General features: G+C 37.8%; 1 protein-coding gene across 1 annotated transcript in view; it reads left to right on the forward strand.

Moving 5' to 3' along the window:
* FRMPD4 (FERM and PDZ domain containing 4) overlaps nucleotides 1-14,289 on the forward strand; it is a 295,578-nt gene extending 281,289 nt beyond the window's left edge. The window contains exons 11-17 of the mRNA XM_066545358.1: nucleotides 825-951; nucleotides 3,305-3,394; nucleotides 3,957-4,139; nucleotides 7,391-7,529; nucleotides 8,117-9,178; nucleotides 9,504-10,775; nucleotides 11,908-14,289. Coding sequence (XP_066401455.1) covers nucleotides 825-951; nucleotides 3,305-3,394; nucleotides 3,957-4,139; nucleotides 7,391-7,529; nucleotides 8,117-9,178; nucleotides 9,504-10,775; nucleotides 11,908-13,259 — 4,225 coding nt within the window. The 3' untranslated portion in view covers nucleotides 13,260-14,289. The remainder of the gene's footprint in view (nucleotides 1-824; nucleotides 952-3,304; nucleotides 3,395-3,956; nucleotides 4,140-7,390; nucleotides 7,530-8,116; nucleotides 9,179-9,503; nucleotides 10,776-11,907) is intronic.
* Nucleotides 14,290-18,703: the final 4,414 nt, after the last annotated feature.

Consider the following 18,703-nt stretch of genomic DNA (forward strand, 5'->3'; position numbering starts at 1 on the left):
TCCAGTAGGCATCTGTCCTATGTTAGACTCTCTATATATATATAAAACTACATATACATACATACGTATATACAACTAAAATGAAAAATAAACATTGGAAAGTGCAAATGTGTGTATATCATTATAGATTGAAAAAAAAACCACAACAAAATAAAATCTCCAAGCACTAAAACTTTTGTTGCCGTTGCTTAGTTTGCCTGCAGAATGGAAATAATAACTGTTACACACTCAGTCTTGAAGAGTTTATCCCTCATATTGAAGGCAGTGTTATATTCTATCCTATTAATGAATCTGCAAAAATAGTGATGAGTGAAGAGTCAGTCTTCTGTCAAAACGGGTGCTTCAAGCAGAAAAATAATTTGGTAAATGGAGGCAAACTGGTTGCATTTGAGGAGGAACCAGACCTCCCTCCCAACCCCCAAACATAAAGGTGACAAGAAAATGGCTCTGTTTCCATGTTCTAAAAGAAACCAATAAAATAAAATTAAATTTGTTAAATTATCTGCTATTTTAATTCTGTAACCATACTTGTCAATGTAATTTAGTGTCTGACATAGACTTTAGATATCAAACTTAAATATTCTTTTCTGAATGGCATGGATGAAGAGATGGAAGGGGTAGAAGAGAGATTATCATTTTAAAATGCCTTTCTCATAAAAAATAAAATGTTTAAATTTAAGAAATAACATGTTATTGCAAAACTCTGGACTTGATCAACTCTCCTTTTGTTTTCAGGTAATCATTCACTTGGCATCGTAGTCACCAGTCTTTAGATAAATAATCATCACAGGAATGTGAAATTAAATATATGCCTTTTATTGCAGAAAAGAATGGGGATTAGAGACTTTTCTTCCATCTGCTGTGCTGCAAAGCATGAAAGAAAAGAACATAAAGAAAGCACTTTCCCACCTTGTCAAAGCAAATCAAAACCTAGTTCCTCCAGGCAAAAAGGTATTACATTTGCATCTTAATAGAAAATATGTTTTAAAGAACAAAAGTATGGCATGCATGGGACACCTTTAAAGCTAATCTTTTGGAGAAACACCTAGCCACTTTATTTTCAGATTTAATTTTGGGTGCTGGTGCAACATAGCCAAAAACTATTAAAAATAATTAATTATGTCCCAGATAAATTATCTTCTAATCTTGAGAATGACAGAGGACTGGTTATTAATACCTCTTGTATGATAACCATATATATATTTTTTCATTAACTTAGCGCTTTCTGTGAATGGCAGATTTGCCAGGAAAGTTTTTCTTCTCTCTCTGATGCTCTCATCTGACATAAATGCTGTTTTTCAGATTGTTTTCTGTTACACTGTAGAGAAAGACTTTTCGCTGGCCAAGATCTAACTGGATAGATGATGGTCCTTGCTGTAAATGACCCTCCTTGCTGTTGTAAAATACTTTTCTTAGCACTAAGCTTTCACTTCAGCTTGAAAAAACACGGATAAGACAATGTCTCTGAGAAATGCCTTTGTTACATGCACGCAGAGGAGACTGCTTTTAGACACCATAATGTGGTTTCTTAGTGCAGGTCATCTTCTCATGTGTAGTCAATGGAGAGAAATTGGCACTTCCAGGGAGCGATTCATCCCATCCCACATTCGGGACAGAAATAGGTCAGATTGCTTGTGCCCTAGAAATGCTTATGTCTCTTCATGGACTATAAAAAGAACCTGAGAGTGACTAGTTGAGACATAAAATGAGCTGAATCCTGCTTCATGACACTTTGTTTGTGAACTAAAAAACCTCAAAACAGCTGGTGCCTGAACTAAGGCTCATTGTCATCAGCAGAAGTCTTTCTTGGAGGTTTCAGAACACACTGTGAGTGTGAACATAGCTCTGTGTGTCTGACCTTATAGAAGAAAGGCTGAAGCAGTGCATGTCTCCTATACTTCTGAAACTAAAGCTAAATTATGCCATTGGCTTATTATTTATCTTGGTAGTATAAATGTGGAGTTATTTTGGAAGCCATCACTGCTGCAGACCTTACTGGTGTGAGATATGCCTTACAGCGGTATACCAGTATCCGTTCTTGGTTAGGAGAGGTATTGCAACAGTCCCTTCCTGCACCATGCAGACTTTGTTGGGTTTGCCTTATTCTTTTTGATTTGAGCTTTGGAAATGCGTGTTTGCCAACCTGCTTTCGTAGCAGGTAGGTCTGAGAAAGAAAGCATCCAAGCTCTTGATCACCTCCTGTCTCACTTGTAGGTACCACCACAGGAACTAACTGATTTCTTTTTGAGGTCTTCTCTTCCTTCACATGAAGGGTAGCTTGTCATTCTCAGGATTCTCCTGGCCTTTTATACAACCGTTGTGTATTTCTGCACCAAGTTAACACCTGGTGCAGCAAAAAGCAAAGCATTTGCCTTTTGCTGCACCAGGCACTACTTGCTCTGCTTTGGATCCATTTCCTCATTGTTGTCTAGCAAAATTAGGACAGGGGCCCTTAAAATGCTGTTCAAGATTAAATAAGATTTTGAATTAGAAATCCAGTGACTGGAATGAAACTAGCAAATGATATGAGACTGTTTTATATTATCTTCTAAATGTTCAGATGTAAGGATTTACACAAGGGAAGTGTAAGGTTTGGATTCAGACTGCTGAAATGAACTCTTTCTTGTTTCCCTTCTGTCTCATAAAATATTTCCAAGTTTTCTTTTTGAAGTAGGTAGTTTAAGCTCAGAGGAAAAAAAGAGGAGACAAATTCTGACATCTATTATATAACATGATCGTACGTATTCATGTGCTGTATTTAGCTTTCTGATTTATTACCTACTAAATATAGTGGGAGTGTTATTTTAGAAAGTAGGAAATGCAGTAACAAGGTGGAATAATATGCCCAACACCACAAGTACCTAGCAAAATGTAAAATATGTAGCTGACAAATGCAAATTCTCTGTTCTCTTTCTCTGTATAGGTACATAAACGTTTAAGAACTGATGGAGTTTATGAATGGAAAGCTGCTGTCTTAGCCTTGAAATCCCTCAGTGAACAGATGTTTAATCTGAGTACTTTAACATTTTCCCTTCATTAAAGCAGTTAGGATGTTCTTGAAGTGCTCTGATCTGCCCATTCCCAAGTCCTCAGTGCATTTTAACTAAACAAGCAAGATATTAATTTTAAGAATGAAATTGTTTCACCTCATCTGAAGCTCAAACATCTCAAGATTTAGTTTCAGGCTCCAAAGAGCTGTTATTGCAGACTATTCTCTTTATGTTACACAAATATGTTTTCTTTCAGAATTTTATAATGTGATGATTTTCACAACTACCTCTTACCCCTGTTTCTCCTTTCTCAGCTCTCTGCTCTGCAAGCCAAGGTGCATTATCTAAAGTTCCTCAGTGATCTGCGATTATATGGAGGGCGTGTCTTCAAGGCAACACTAGTGGTAACATTTCTCTTAAAATAGTCTCTTCTCTTGATGTTTTATCTAATGCCCTTTTTTTTTCAAAAGCTGGATCATATAATTTTCTTTAGAAGTTTAGATTCTATTCATATGCTTAAAAATAATTTTTAGTTTAACCAAATCACTTTTTGCTTCTTTTAATCTTGAAAATAACATACCTGTTATAATAAAAATTGTATTGGGAATTTGGAGATAGATAGTACTTTCTTAGCAAATAACACCATCCAATTATCTATTGAATGCTAAAGTTGTTAGTCTGGAAAAATCTTAATGACCAAGTTTTTCTTTTAACAGAAGCAGAGTCCATCCATCGTCTGTCCATCTAACTATCCACCTAAAATCTAGAGTGCAATCAACATACAGCAAGAAATTCCTTTACTTTTTTTTTTAAATTATGAATCAAGTATGCTCTTGTGTATCGTATCTATCTAGTAAAAACATAATAATCTTTAATGTAGAAATACCATGCAAATGTAACTCTGTGAAACTGAAAGAAGTACCTATCATGTTTTTTACTTGTGTTTTCTTTCTTTTTCTGCTAAAGCAGGGAGAAAAGCGTTCAGAAGTGACTCTGTTAGTAGGGCCACGGTATGGAATCAGCCATGTGATAAACACCAAAACAAACCTTGTGGCTCTCCTGGCAGACTTCAGCCACGTGAACAGAATTGAGATGTTTACAGAAGATGAAAGCAGTGTTAGAGTTGAGCTGCATGTCTTAGATGTAAAAGTAAGTTTGTTATTATTTGTGTTGATATAGCATCTTTTAATAATGCTTTTCTCTTCGAGTATTAGATTAAGCTATGCTGTTCTGAACATGTTCATGCCAATAGTACTCTGAGAGTACATTTTCTGCTCTTTTTTTGGTCACAATACATTTATACTACAGGTTGGGCCTAAGTGTACTAAGCTGATGTTTTCCAGCACCTGTATTCTACTTTGATTTTTCTCTCAGCTGACCCCCAGAAACTTGCTTTGTTATTGTTTTCATGGATTTCCACGTTAAGAAGAGGTGATGATGAAACTGACCTTCTTTTGAAGCTCCTTCTAGTGTAATGTACAGTATCATTACCAGTAAAGAATTGCCAGCTGCATTGGACCAGTGTCCCCTGTAATCCAGTGTTATATCCACTAAGTTTACTGCAAGTAACCACCTAACAGCTGCCAATTAAAAAAACTGTAAGAATGAATGGGTTTTTTTCCTTAAGCTTTATAATTCCAGTTTGGTATTCACAGATGCTCATCATCTACCTGTAGTCATTTAATTTTTTTTAAATATCACTTAACACTCTGCATCTGTGTGGCATCTAGCGGCAAAATAAGTGGAGTTTTGTATGTTATACTGTCCTGGTTGGTTTTAGTGTGGTTTCTATTTGGCTTTGAAGTGAAAGGCTTCATAGACTTTCTAGGGCATTAATCTGAATAACAGAGATTGAAGGTAGAGTTCTCATTGTATTTGAAACTTAAATATTTGATTAAAATAAATAGAACCTAACAGTTCTCTTTGCTTACCCAGCTATACACAAAAAGCACACATGAGGAATATTTTACTAGGCTTTTTCTTTGAAATCTTTAGGTGTATTGGCCTGGAAGTGTTTCTCTGTATTTAAGGTAATAAAAAAAATTGTTGTAAAGTAAAGTAGATGCTTTTTGACAGCAATTTAAGACAAATTTACAGGTTGGTGAACACAGCATCTCTTTTACCTTACTTACTTAGCAATGGTAACACCTGAGGATCTCAGGCTGCTTTGCCTGCATTACTGTGCTAAACTCATAGCCCTCTTGTAAGAAAGCTATTATCACCTTTTTACAGATGGGGAAAGTAATATAGAAATTAAATCCTTCCATATGCAGCACACTATGCCATAGTATTATGTAGTACCATGGTATTATGTTGTTATACATTATAATACAGTTACTGTCTTATTGCTAATTGTGCATATCCTCATCTCCTTGCACTTACACATGTGATCTTAAACCCAGAGAGACTGACTAAAAAATAAAAATCTAGGAGGCTCTGGGTGGAATTTGACAAAAAGTTGCCTCTCTGTGGGGCACAAGTAGGGGTTTTGACCATGTCCTGTAAAGGAGATGCAGACACACACTGGTAGGTATTCTCAATGATGTTTTCATCCTTTCATTTACCCTCAAGTAGCAGATTCATGTATCCAGATTCTGAATGTACCAATATATATGATATTATTTTGTTAACTAACAGACAGTTCAGATTTCTATTTTATTTTTGTTTTTTTGAATATGTTCTCAAGCATGTTTCACTTGGCAGAAGCAGGCAATAAAAGTTTAGCTGTCACAGAACTTTTCAGCAGATTAGCAGTACTTCACAGAATTGTTTTCAGCAATCTGAGAGTTCTGCAGAGTTCATCAATTTCTGCCAATCACTGCAGAAAATTTGAGATGAATGTAGCATTTCAAATGTCAATTTCAAATGTCATTTCAAATGTCAAAGGTTTTAGTTTTTTGCTCAAAAGAAGAGATTAATTAATCCACTGTAGGTTTAATAATTTATAATAACTATAATAGCTATAGTTGGATACCTTGAAAGAAGCATGTATTGAATAGAAGCTCAAGCTGTAGCAAAAATAGGTTAAAGGAAAAAAAAAACAACCTTCATATATTTTTCCAAGTTGCTGAAAACAGTTTATACAACATTCAGGGCACATGGAACATTGTGGCCTAAGATGCTGTAGCACAGGCTTTTAAGAACTCATCAGACCTATTGTGGGTTGGGTAGTTAGCTGTGATCAGTTGTGTTTTGGCCACAGCTTCCATCAGAATGAGTTACTTTTTACTAGTAAGGGGTTGAGTGGGTTGGAGAGCCTACATGTGATATTCCTCCTGGAATGAATGATATAGGTCCTTGCATCTGTCTTGTGACAGTGGGCTCTGCATGCTAAATTATGATAAATTGTCACAAATGTCCACATACTATACTCACTACAAACTTTGAGTGATAAGATGGGTTGTCTGTGGCCTAATTTCTATCTATGCATCATGGTGAGGGCTTCATTTTTATTTTTTGTCTAGGAGTTGTAGAGGCTAGCCAGCTTTGTAAATTACATTTGAGGAGAACAGCTTTTGGTATTAAAAGCTATAGAGACTTGAACAAATTTTTTAGGCAAGAAAATGTATACATAAAGAAAAGTGAAAGAAAATGAAAATTGAATTAAAAGAAAATGAATTGAAGAAAAATGAATTAAAGTATGTTTCACATGGACATCTTGGATTCAGTGCTTGCTAACCTGGCAGCCACAGTTTTTCAAAGCTCTGAGGTCTCACTTTTTGTTAGGACTGTCTTTTTTTTTAGTGTTTTATGTTTGTTTTCTTTGCTGGTCACACTTCTGGTGATCTTTCTCCAATCTCTTTGTCTCTGCTTATCTGCTTATTTTTTCACCACTTTTCAGTAACACCAGGGCACAAACACTGAAATCTTTTAACCTGTCCCTGTCTTTCAGTGTAATGATAGCTTTAACCTGACTGCTGTATTTTATGAACCACAACTTTCCCTGACTGTTTGCTTCCCCTGTCATGCTTCTTTGCATATACTTAGTGCACAACATTTTCAGGGAAGCAGCAGATTCCCATACAACTGCAAGACTCCAGCACCTACAGTACCAGGTTCCTCACCTCTGGCATATTCAGAGTAATGTTAAATAGTGCTTTTGACAAAGTAAGATACCTATGCAAGAAAAAGATGGAGCAAGAGTCTTAAAATAGTTAGCTTCATTCAGAAAGAAAGTAATCAGTTGTTAACATGTCTAGTTGGAATTCTACCTTACTACAACTCCAATCTTGACTAAACATTTTATACTGTTTGATATTGGTAGTGAGGAGAATAAATTCTCTCGTGTATTTTTCAATGTGATGTTTGTGATGTAATTACTTTTGCTCGGATGTAATAGTATTGCCAACAGGCAAACAAACTGAGGAGGAGCAGCCTTAACTTGATTTTATTCTTCTTAGCCTATTACTCTTCTGATGGAGTCATCAGATGCAATGAATCTTGCTTGCCTAACAGCTGGATACTACAGACTGCTGGTTGACTCAAGGCGTTCAATATTTAACATGGCCAACAAGAAAAACACAGGGGGCCGAGAAACAGGTATTTATCTCACAGTATGTTACCCATGGTCCAGTGTATAAAGCAGAAGTCAACTTAAGCCAGAGCACTTCCAGATAAATAGAAAGCTGTGTCAAATGACATCTGATTGCTGGCTCAGACCTAGCACCACAGTATTCAATTCAGCTATGTAGTGTTCCAATACCCAGCTTATGATAGCATCTCCATGGTAAAATAAACCATGTGTCGAATTTCCTTCTTACTCTAGTAGACAGATGCACTCTTCCTGTGAGTGTTATTATTTTATATGCATATATCTTTTGTCAGAATACATATGGTTTTGTAGAAACCAGCTGCTTTTGTGTTACTATGCCTGGAACAGCATTTGTACCTAGCTGAGGTTTAGATTTGTTTTAGAGTACAGAAGGACCAGTTAAACTCTAGGTCATTAAGTCAACAGGTATTAAACTTAGAACAGAGGTGAATTTGAAAACACTTTTCTGAAGTATTTGATGGCTCAGCTATCCTATTCAGAGTGTTTAATACTTAGCATCAACAAATTATTGTTTACAAATTACTTGACTTTGTTCTTTGATTTCACAATGTTGATTTTATTTCACCATGTATAGGACCTGAAAATAGAGGGAAGCATAATATCCTTGCTTCTGAGTGGAATTGTATACCAAAAACTACCACTTTCCTGGCCGAAGGAGATCAGGAGGCTCAAATGTCCTTTGCTGATCCAAAGCAGAAGACTATAGATGTTTCTGAAAGTCTGTTATGTCCAAAAGAACACAGACATCTGTACATAGAAAATACTTATAATTCAGGTGGATTTGATCAGCATCTGGCCAAGCAAAGTGACCCTGCTGAAACAGAAGAAACCAGAAATTTTAACCAGCCTTCACTGCTGTCACTCTCAGGTTTGGAACCTAGCAAGAAAGCACAGGATTCTCCCAGGGGAGCAAAAGTTTCCTTTATATTTGGAGATCCCAACTTGGATGGTATCAGTCCCCAGACTCTTGGCTATGAAAGGCTTTTGGATGAAAGTCCAGAAGTATTAGAAAAACAAAGAGCCATTTATCTTAGTAATGCCAATGATATTAAAGGCCTGGAGTTGTCACCAGATGCTGAAAGCATTCAGTTTGCTACAAACTCTGTTTACGCAACTATAAGCGATGGTAAAATATTTGGAGCTGCAGAAGGGATAGAAGAGCCTTTGCTGCATGATATCTGTTATGCAGAAAACACAGATGATGCTGAAGATGAAGATGAAGTAAGCTGTGAAGAAGATATTATGGTAGGAGAAATCAATAGGCCTGCTCTTCTCAGCCTTTCTGGTTCTAGTGATGACATTATTGATTTGACTTCACTTCCACCTCCGGAAGGTGATGACAATGAAGATGATTTCCTTTTGCATACCTTAAACATGGCCATTGCTGCTCCTCCACCTGGTTTCAGGGACAGTTCTGATGAGGAAGACTCTCAGAATCAAGCGACACAGCCTAGAGACAACAAGGAGCAAGACAGTAATCTAGGCAATGATGACATTCCAGTGTCGCTTATTGATGCTGTCCCTACTAATACAGAGGGGAAGTGTGAGAAGGGGCTAGATGATGCTGTAGTCTCTACTCTTCAAGCACTAGAAGCTTTGGCTGCTTCAGAAGAACAGCAGACGAATGACAATTCAGGTTCTTTCACCATAGTTACATTTATTCATTGAGAATCATTCCATCTCATCCATTTAGCTTTGGAAGTACTCCATTTCATGAGGGTTGGTTTGGTTTTTTTTTTTAGTTTTCCTTTTATTTTTTGCCATCATTTTTCATACATCGTATTTCATATTTAATGGAGCCACCACTGTTATTAAACTACCTGTCTCGGGAACTGTGCAATAAAGTCAGAGTATTCTTACAAAGAATATTTTTGTCTCTAATACACCCCCTTTTGCTTGTCACTTATGCAGGTGCCTCAGCTGCTGTCATTTAATTGACTCTTATTTTTTGTGGCTTGCAGGTGTAGCTATCCTGCGAGCATATAGCCCTGAGTCATCTTCAGATTCTGGCAATGAAACAAATTCCTCTGAAATGACTGAAAGCTCTGAACTAGCCACAGCACAGAAACAGTCGGAAAACACTGCACGTATGTTTCTGACCACAAGTGAAGGCTACCAACCGCTTGTGGAAGAGCAGACTGAATTTCCCATTGCTAAGAATCAGGCTGGAGGGCCAGGTATGAAGCCCTCACAGCCTTTGGCTGGTGGTCAGGCTGCAGAGCTACAGTCAAAAGTTGTGCCTTCAAAGCAGATTCTTCATTCCGATAACATGGAAATGGAGCCAGAGACCATGGAAACAAAATCTGTCACTGATTATTTTAGCAAATTGCACATGGGATCCTTGGTATATTCTTGTACTAGTAAAAGGAAAAATAAGATGACAGATAGCGAAGTAAAAGCATCCTCTGATGGCAATGCTACTGTGAAAAAGCAACAGGGAAATAAAAAAGCAGAGTCTGATGAAGATCTAAAAGCTAAATTTGGAACTCTTTCAGCAAGAGACAGCCAGCGCTTAAGCACTTTCAATGTGGAGAGAACTGCCTTTCGCCAAAGATGGTACGCTGCCGATGATGGGGCAGCAGATAAGCCAAGCCCAGAAACAGTTAATGGGAAGACTTTTCCAAGAGTTCCTGTCCTTGGTAAAACAGAAACTGACTGTAAGGATGAAGTGGATCCTGAGGTGGATCAGGATGACACCTCAGGGCTTAGCCAAGGTGAAAACTTCCTGTCCGATATGACTCCCGTGTCTTCAGCCAAAGACCTAATTGATGCAGAAGATACTGATTTATCTGCAGATGACCATCCTTCAAAGCTTCCAGAAGCTGAGCAGAGTGTGGCTAGACTTTGTGAGTATCACTTGGCTAAGCGCATGTCATCTCTGCAAAGTGAAGGCCATTTCTCGCTGCAGAGCTCTCAGTGCTCTTCAGTGGATGCAGGATGCAGCACAGGCAGTAGCACGTGTGCTACCCCCGTTGAATCCCCTCTTTGTACCTCTGATGGTAAACACATCATCTCTGATCCATCAATGAAGGGCATTGCCTATGTTCCAGCAGATGAAAGAGCCGCCATTCTTCCAAACCATGGAACGACATACAAGGACCTGCACCAGCAGCCTGAAGCCGTGTGTCACAGAATGACGGTGCCTGTTGTGCATTCAGCAATCAATGCTGAACCACTTTTCGGCACTTTGAGGGAAGGATGTCATCGGATCCCCAAGATAAAAGAAACTACAGGTACAGCAGTAATAGAGTGTTTCTTCTGTTTATTCTTAAAGCTACAAGTTCATGTTGAGGTCTAGGTAAGACATTTCTATTATCTTTATCTGGAGCTACATCATCAAGCTGTAACAGACAGTGAGATTAAACCTTCAGTTTACCTGTTCATTTTATTTGTTGAGATATTCTGATGATCTGCATACAAAGATCAACTTTTTAAAGATCCTCTCATTGCAGTTATAATATTTGGAGGGACATTGAAGGAGAGGCCTCTCTTCCACTCTTTGGAAGCCTCTCCAAAATCCATAGTCAATTGAGTCCCAGATGCTTGTTAGATTGTAAAATTACGTCAGAAGTTATATTAATATAGGGGAGCAAAATCTTTGATTCATTTCTTAGGTATCTTATATGCTATTTTAGCAGGTTGTCAAAAACATGCCAATATGAATAAAAAGCTCTAGATGTTAAGAATAAGAAAATGTCACTACCTTATTAAGCATGAATTTACTTCACAATCTGACAGTAGGTGTTTCTTTAAAGTTATAAAAAAATGCAGTTTTCAGAGACAGCATTGAAATTCTTTCAGTTGAATTTTAAATGTATCCCTCTTCTTGGATTGCAACCCACATGTAGCACTAGTGTGTGAATGCATGAAAATCCAAAAGTGGAACAGACTAGGATTTAAAATGAGAAATAATCTTTCTCTGCCAAAAACTGCCACAAAACCAAACCAAAATTACCATGACTACATCTTTCCATGCTCTTTCAGGTGTAGTTAAAGAAGGTATTTTTATCTGAAATTATTAATCTGATTAGTAAATAGAAAATATGCAATCCATATATTAGAGGAGATTTAGGATGTTTTGTACATAATTTGCTATTCCTTTTCTTGAGTAAGCCTGCTGTAGTGAAATGAACAATTACTTATTCATAAATTACAATTTGTTGACCGGTTGTAAAAGGCATTTTAGTGAAATGTGAAAGACTTGTAATGAATCTTTGATGGAATATTTTGAGGAATGGGGACTCTTGGGAAGTACCAGGAAACCATTTGTACTGACTGTTAAAAGATATTTAAAAGTTCAGCCTATGAATATTATCAGGGTGATGCTTAATTATTCTGTCTGCTCTTCTACTACCCCTAGTGTAGCTTTCACAGAGCCTGAAAAGGGAAGACAAGGAGGCATGCCTACAGCTTTTCCTAGACAGCCTCTAGCTGACTCCATCATGCTATCATCCATGCTATCAGAATCAAAGGTGCCAAGTCAAAATGAAGACTATTGTGACATTCCCAAAGTAAATCAGGCTTGTGGGGCAACAGTTAGTTTATGGCCATATGACATGATAGGAGGAAGCCTCAGGATGCCGCAGAACAAGAAAATGCTGAGACGCAGCAGCAGCAGCAGCAGCATTGGAAGATCTGCAGGCACTGAGATGCTGTTTGAGAAGAAGGCAGCCACAGCCAGCTTGAAATGCCTGGACACCACCCAAAAGGATGAATCCAAATCAGAAAGAAGGGTGGAATTTTCCCTGGGCAAAAAGCTGTCCAAAAGTTACTCTCAGAGTTGTGTGTATGTCAGCACTGATAAGAAGGACAGTAAGAGGTGTTCAGGCACAGGCACCAGTCAGAAGGACTCCAAGCAGTGTCGAACACTGCCCTTGCGAAAGCTGACCAGCAGCGCCTGGAGGTGTCGGGGCCCCTTTAGCTATTGCTTCCTCAGCAGAGGAAATGATGACAATGAGGAGGAAGATGACCAAGACAGCCATAAGCTCTCACACCTCTTCGAACCACAGACCCCGTGTGAGCTCACAGAACCAGTTGCTCAGTCATCCGGTGACAATGAGCAGAAAGTCTTGGAGTCCCTGAAAGCTGCTGAGCCCTCACGTGATGCAGTCAATGAGCATGAGAAGAGCAGTGCTGACACCCAAGGGGGCCAAATTGATGTGAATCTCAACGATGTAGCCTTCGATGCACGAATCACACGAATAAACGTGATGAAAGAGAAGACATATGCAATGCCTGATGGATTTATTGCAGCACAAAAGGATGCCAATGAGCTACTCTCACTGGTCCGAGCAAGTATGGGCAAGAGAGAAGATTTACATCCAGAAACATATGACCTTAAACTTTCTAAGTACAAACAACTGTTATCTTTGGAATCGAGACAGTTGGGAAGTGCCTGCAGGAAAATGGCCATGGCTGATAAAAGCCCTGAGGAAATGCTTTTAGCTATGACTTCCAGCTTTCAAGTACTCTGTTGCTTAACAGAAGCCTGCATGCGTTTAGTTAAAGTCATGAACTCTGAAACACAGCAGCAGGAAATTATAGCTAAGATAGATGAGGTTGTAATAAACTACATTTGTCTTCTGAGGGCTGCAGAAGCAGTGTCAGGCAAGACCTCTGGTGATCCTAGCATTAAACTCTTGGCTCGACATCCGAATACCATGGCCGCTATTGTAAGCACACTAACACGTTCTCTTAAAATGCTTTTAAACAAATAAAATACAAAAGTCACTTCATAATCTACCTTTGCAAAGCCATACATTAAAAAATTTTATTTACTGTATGTGTATGAACTAATGTAACAAACTCAGCTTTCTCTGTATATTTTGTTATTTTATATAAAATAGGTAGGAGATTAAAAAAAGTTAAAATACTGAACATTGACAAAAGTAATGACTAGGTCTGTCCTTCAGTTTATACAAAAACAACAGCCAAAAACCCCTTTCCCCAAGATCAGGAAAACAAACAGAAAAAAGTCCCATATAGGAGCAAATTGATGTTTGGCTATTTTTCATATAGTCAAATTTATGGTTGTATGAAGTGAACTTCTAAAGCCTGTTATGTAATGAAATTGTTTTCTGTTTCATCCAAGTTTTCACTTGGAGAAGGCTCCATGTTTAGAATGATTAATTAAATCATAATGTATATAACACAATATTTAATGTTTTAAAATTATAATTTTTAAGCATTGAAAATAGCAAAAAGACATTTAAAATCCAAGAGATTATTATAACTTACTAGAGAATATATATATAATAAATGACTCTTTTGTTCATATGGACTGAATTACCTGATTCTTCTTTTCTAGGAAATTCTGTATTTAAAGAAAATGTATTGAATATATGACTATACCAACTTCAGAGGGGATCTGATGTATTGAACTTATAGTGTTGGCCTTTTAGACAGTGAAGGTAACTGTGGAGGACTGAGGACACAGAAACCACAGTGGTGGTGGTGTTCTCTCTGAAATGAAAGATTGATGCCATAATGGTCAGACCAAGAATGTATGAGGCAGGTCTACATACCCTTTTTCCTGGTAAATGACAGAGAGGACCATCAGAAAATTCCTATGCTGTTTACTGTTTCATCATATATTTATGGTGCACCTGAACAACATGGACTGCATCTATTTTGTTAAATATTTTATACTTCATATTTTATGATTCTGAATGTTTAACTGTAAATAAGTTAGAAATAAAATGAAATTTTCAGAATACAATAAATATCTCTGAAATATTTCCAGCTAGAGACAGTTCTTCTCTTGAGTGATGACAAAGACAATTTGTGAGTAATCTCTTCCATCTGAACTTTTCTGGAAAGCATTTTGTTGCCTTGTGTTTGAGAGGCAGCCAAAGCAACAGCTCTCAGTTCTGGCTGGCAAACAGGCTTTCACAAGAGCATCTGCTAACCTTCTCAGTGACCAAGGAGCAGCAGCCTCTATTCTCCAAACTGCTGCAGGTAATTTTCAGCTGTTTCTCATAACACCATGTGCAAAGGGTATTACTGCTCTTGTTCTGGAAACTTAGCCTTTCAGTTGAAGCACATGTGAAGCTTTCTGTGCTGAACTAGAATGAGTAAACCAACAAAAACTTTCTTGCACTTCACTTCATAAAACAAAGACATGCCTTTCCCTCTGGCTGCAAAGAAACATCTTCAGAAACACAGTAGCAGAAGCTTAATCTGTTGTCTGTAGTGGAAAAATCTGATTTCTGAGACCAATTCACTTAGTGCAAGGACCCACTTTGGAGGGCAGTTCAGAGGGAGGCTGCAGGCTGACTTACAGTGCTGGTGGGTGACAACAGCTTGTCCTGTGTGGTGCTCACACTCAGTGCTCTTGTTCTGGCAGCCCAGAGAGTGGGGCTGTGGGTGCTGCTCTTGTGCTGCAAATACTATGGGATTCGAGCTTTTCATACTGAGGGAAAAAACCAAGCTGAACTGTTGCGTTGGTATCTATTCCTTGATGGTTTTCTGAGTTTATAAAAATGTCAACAGTGATTTAGAGATACTAAGTTTCAAAAATAAATGTAGATTGTCACAACTAAGCATTGACATAGATAGGAATGTGTCACTTTAAGCATTTTTTAGTCCAGTTCTTTTCATTCCACTGCTTTTCAATTGACCTAATTTTATTTCAAAGGTAAGTAGATTTTTGTTCTTACTGTTCAAGACATCTTCTGATTGTAAACATGTTCATTTGGCTCCTTAAAGTTAACTGTGGTCTCTGGTCTCTGTCTCTCTCTTTTTCTTTTTTTTTTTTTTTGTTTTGTTTGTTTGTTTGTTTGTTTGTTTTTCCTGTTTGATTGGTTTTGGTTTTGTTTTTGGAGTTTTTTTGTGTTTAACAAGTGGTGGGATGGGTGAGGGGAGGGGTGTATCTTCTGCTTTTTAATGCATTTTCATAGAATCATAGAATAATTTGGGTTGTAAATCTAAATGGCTTTCTGTAGTTCACCTAGTTCAACCCCTGCTCAGGTCTAATTTGATCAGGTTGCTCAGGGCTGTTTAAAGGGTTTATTATATCCTCCAATGATAGATGTACCACAATTTCTCTGGGCACCAGTTCCAATATTTTACAGTATTTATGGCTAAAAAATGCAAAAAGTTCTTTAAGTCTAATCAGAATTTTCCATGTTCCAACAATATCTTTTGCCTTTGATCATATTGCTGTGCATCCTTTCGAACAGTCAGGCTCTGTCCTCTCTCTATCCTTTCATCAGGCAGCTGTAGGCTGTAATAAAGTGTCCCCTAAGTCTTCTCTCCTCCAGACTGAGTTAAACCAGTTTCTTCAGTCTTTCCTCATATATCATGTGCTGCAGCCCCTGACTAGCATGGTCACCCCTGACTGGGCTCCATGGTGTGATTTCATAAACCACCACCATACTCTTGTGTCAGTTTTGATAAATAGGATCATCTAGCCAAGCTCTCTGAGGCATCCCTTAGAAGGCAGTTTCTTCTTCCCCCAATATCCCCATGTGGTACCATATGAATGTCCTTTTCACAATGTTTCCATACAGATTTATATGCAGGCTTTTGAATGCTGCCTTGTGAGAGCTTTGTACAATTGCACAGCTGCTGGAAATGATTTGTCTGCAGTCTCCTAGAATCACATGTATTCACAGGCATATTAGGTTAGTGTCTCACAATCATCCTTTGTCAGAAAGCATTCTCGTATTTCTACTGGGCTTTTGGGAGACCCTTATTGCAACCTTTCAATACACAAAGAAAGCCTTAGAGAAGGATGAGGACAAGCCTTTTAGCAGGGTCTGCTGCAGTACAAAAAGAGATAATGGGTTGGAACTACAGATACAAGAAATAAAATTTTTTATTATGAGCATGGTGAGGCATGGAACAGATTGCCCAGAGTGGTGGTAGGTGTCCCATTCCTGGAAACATTCAAGGTCAGGCTGGATGGGGCTCTGAGCAACCTCATCGAGTTGAAGATGTCCCTGCCATTGCAGGGGGTTGGGCAGGATGACCTTGAAAGGTCCTGTCCAACCCAAACTGTTCTGTAATTCTAAGATTTTTTGATTCAGCTTGTCCTGTCCAGCTGAGAATGATAGAATGATAATAGACCTTTTATTAATTCTGGGGCATAACAATTGCACATCAATTGCTGCTGAATTATAGCCCATTTCTATTAATCTCGAGCTTTAAGGTAACCTTGTCTTCCTGTATGGCATCCTAATTGATTCCTGCATTAATTGCACATTTTAACTTCATGATATGAGGGAATGCCATCATTATGTACCTACTGCACTAAGGCAGTAAAGAAATGCTAAATTATATCATGTCATCTGTATACAATATAATGCAAGACTTTTATAAACTTTTATATATACACTATATGTTTAGTGATTTTTAACTTGGCAAAATGACAGGCATCTTCATGTTTGAGTCCTTGAGTTCAGGCTGTTTTAAAAAATAATTGGGCAAAGTTTCCATTTTGCCATTAAGAAACAAAGCTGCATACCTACACTTTTTTCCTTCTATTTCATTAATATTCCTTCAATTTATGATCACTGGAAGATCCAGAATGCTTCCTGATGTCCTCACTGCTCACCAGACATTGAAATAATCACACTGGCACATTATTCAAAGCTGAGAAATGCATTCCTGAGTAACTTTGTTTAAACACAATTTATATCAAAGAGGGACCTGCTTACTGCACTGAAATCCAGTTAAATTTAGTAGTATTTTATCAGGGACTAATTTGTCTCACTAGGGTGAGGCCAGAGCCAGAATCTCTTTGAACTAAGCATCAAACTGTTACAAATTGAAAACTTGGTTCATGTCACAAATAGTTTATTGATGAACATGTGGCACTAACATTAACCAGTATTTTTAATTTGCCACTCAAAATTCAGTAGTAGCTGTTCTGCACAAAAAGAAGGTGATCACAATCTTCCACTGTACTATCTGTGGAACAGCCATAATATGTTTTCAGCCCTAGATTTGGCTAACGCCATAGAGAGGTTGAATCACAAATCATTAAAGTCTAAACTAAAATAAATAAAATAAGTTAAAATAAAATAAATAAAATTCTAAATACATTTTCCTATAGGTGTTCACAAGGTAAAATCTGAAATTTTCTGTCAGTAGTGATGGAATTTGGAAGATGCTGGTGGGTGGAAATTCATGAGACTCAATCAAAACTCTTCCTTTAGAGCCTGGGAAGCTATGGATTCTGGGGAGAGGAAATTCTGGCCCATGAGATCTGGGAGCAAATCTTTGATTTCATAAAGGTGATAGGGAAGGCAAACTAGCCTAACACCCTGTTGTAGTACAGCAAATGCAAATGTTTCACTCTTGATTTTGAGGTGCATTTCTTTGATGAAGAGAGATTGTGGCATATTTTTATGCAATAGGAAATACTTAATTACATTTTAAAGCTCATTTTGTCATTGTGGAAAAAAAAGCAATTATTTACTCTGAGCCTGCAAAGCTAAGAGAGAGAAAAAGGAATGTATTATGCCTCCTGCTCCACTAGGAAAATACTCTAAATTCCTTTTTTTAAGTGGTTATCCTGCTGCACTGGGTTTATGTGGACCTTATTGCTCGGGTTTCTGGGGTGTTTACTCCTCATGATACCTGCACTTGAAACAGTCTTATCTTGTTCTCAAAACAGTTGACAGATGTTACCTTGAACTATTTCAGTTTTTCTCAACAGCCAACTAAGTTATTGTCATTTGTTCTTCAACCATGCCTTCTTTGAGGATTACCTTTTTTCCTTTTTGATCAGAGGGATTTGAATTATATCTTGCCACCTGTTTCAGAGGTGCCTCTACTGATCAAAATAAGATATTTATGTGACCCTTTCACCATACTTTTAAAAGTGGAATGAGAGGGCATCTGAGTGTTTATCTAGTAGCCTAAGAAGCTTCTTCTCATCTGTGAGGCCAAAACTGCAAGACACAAAAAAAATATTGGGAATATTGGCCAAGCTGAAATGCTTGTCACCTTCTTCCAGGGAATGGCTTTCATTTTGATACAGCCAGAAATGGTTGTCCTAAGACTTATCCTCCAGGTGATGCTTCCCCCTTTCAATAATGCTGAAATGAAGCAGAATTTTTCAGTCCAAGTGGCAGGGATTACAGCATAGACAAAGTCCCTACATCAGCATGCTATTCCTTGAAGTGGGAGAACTTCCTCTTGTGATGGCAGCATC

The sequence above is a fragment of the Molothrus aeneus genome, chromosome 2 (assembly GCF_037042795.1).
Source record: "Molothrus aeneus isolate 106 chromosome 2, BPBGC_Maene_1.0, whole genome shotgun sequence".
Lineage (NCBI taxonomy): Eukaryota > Metazoa > Chordata > Aves > Passeriformes > Icteridae > Molothrus > Molothrus aeneus.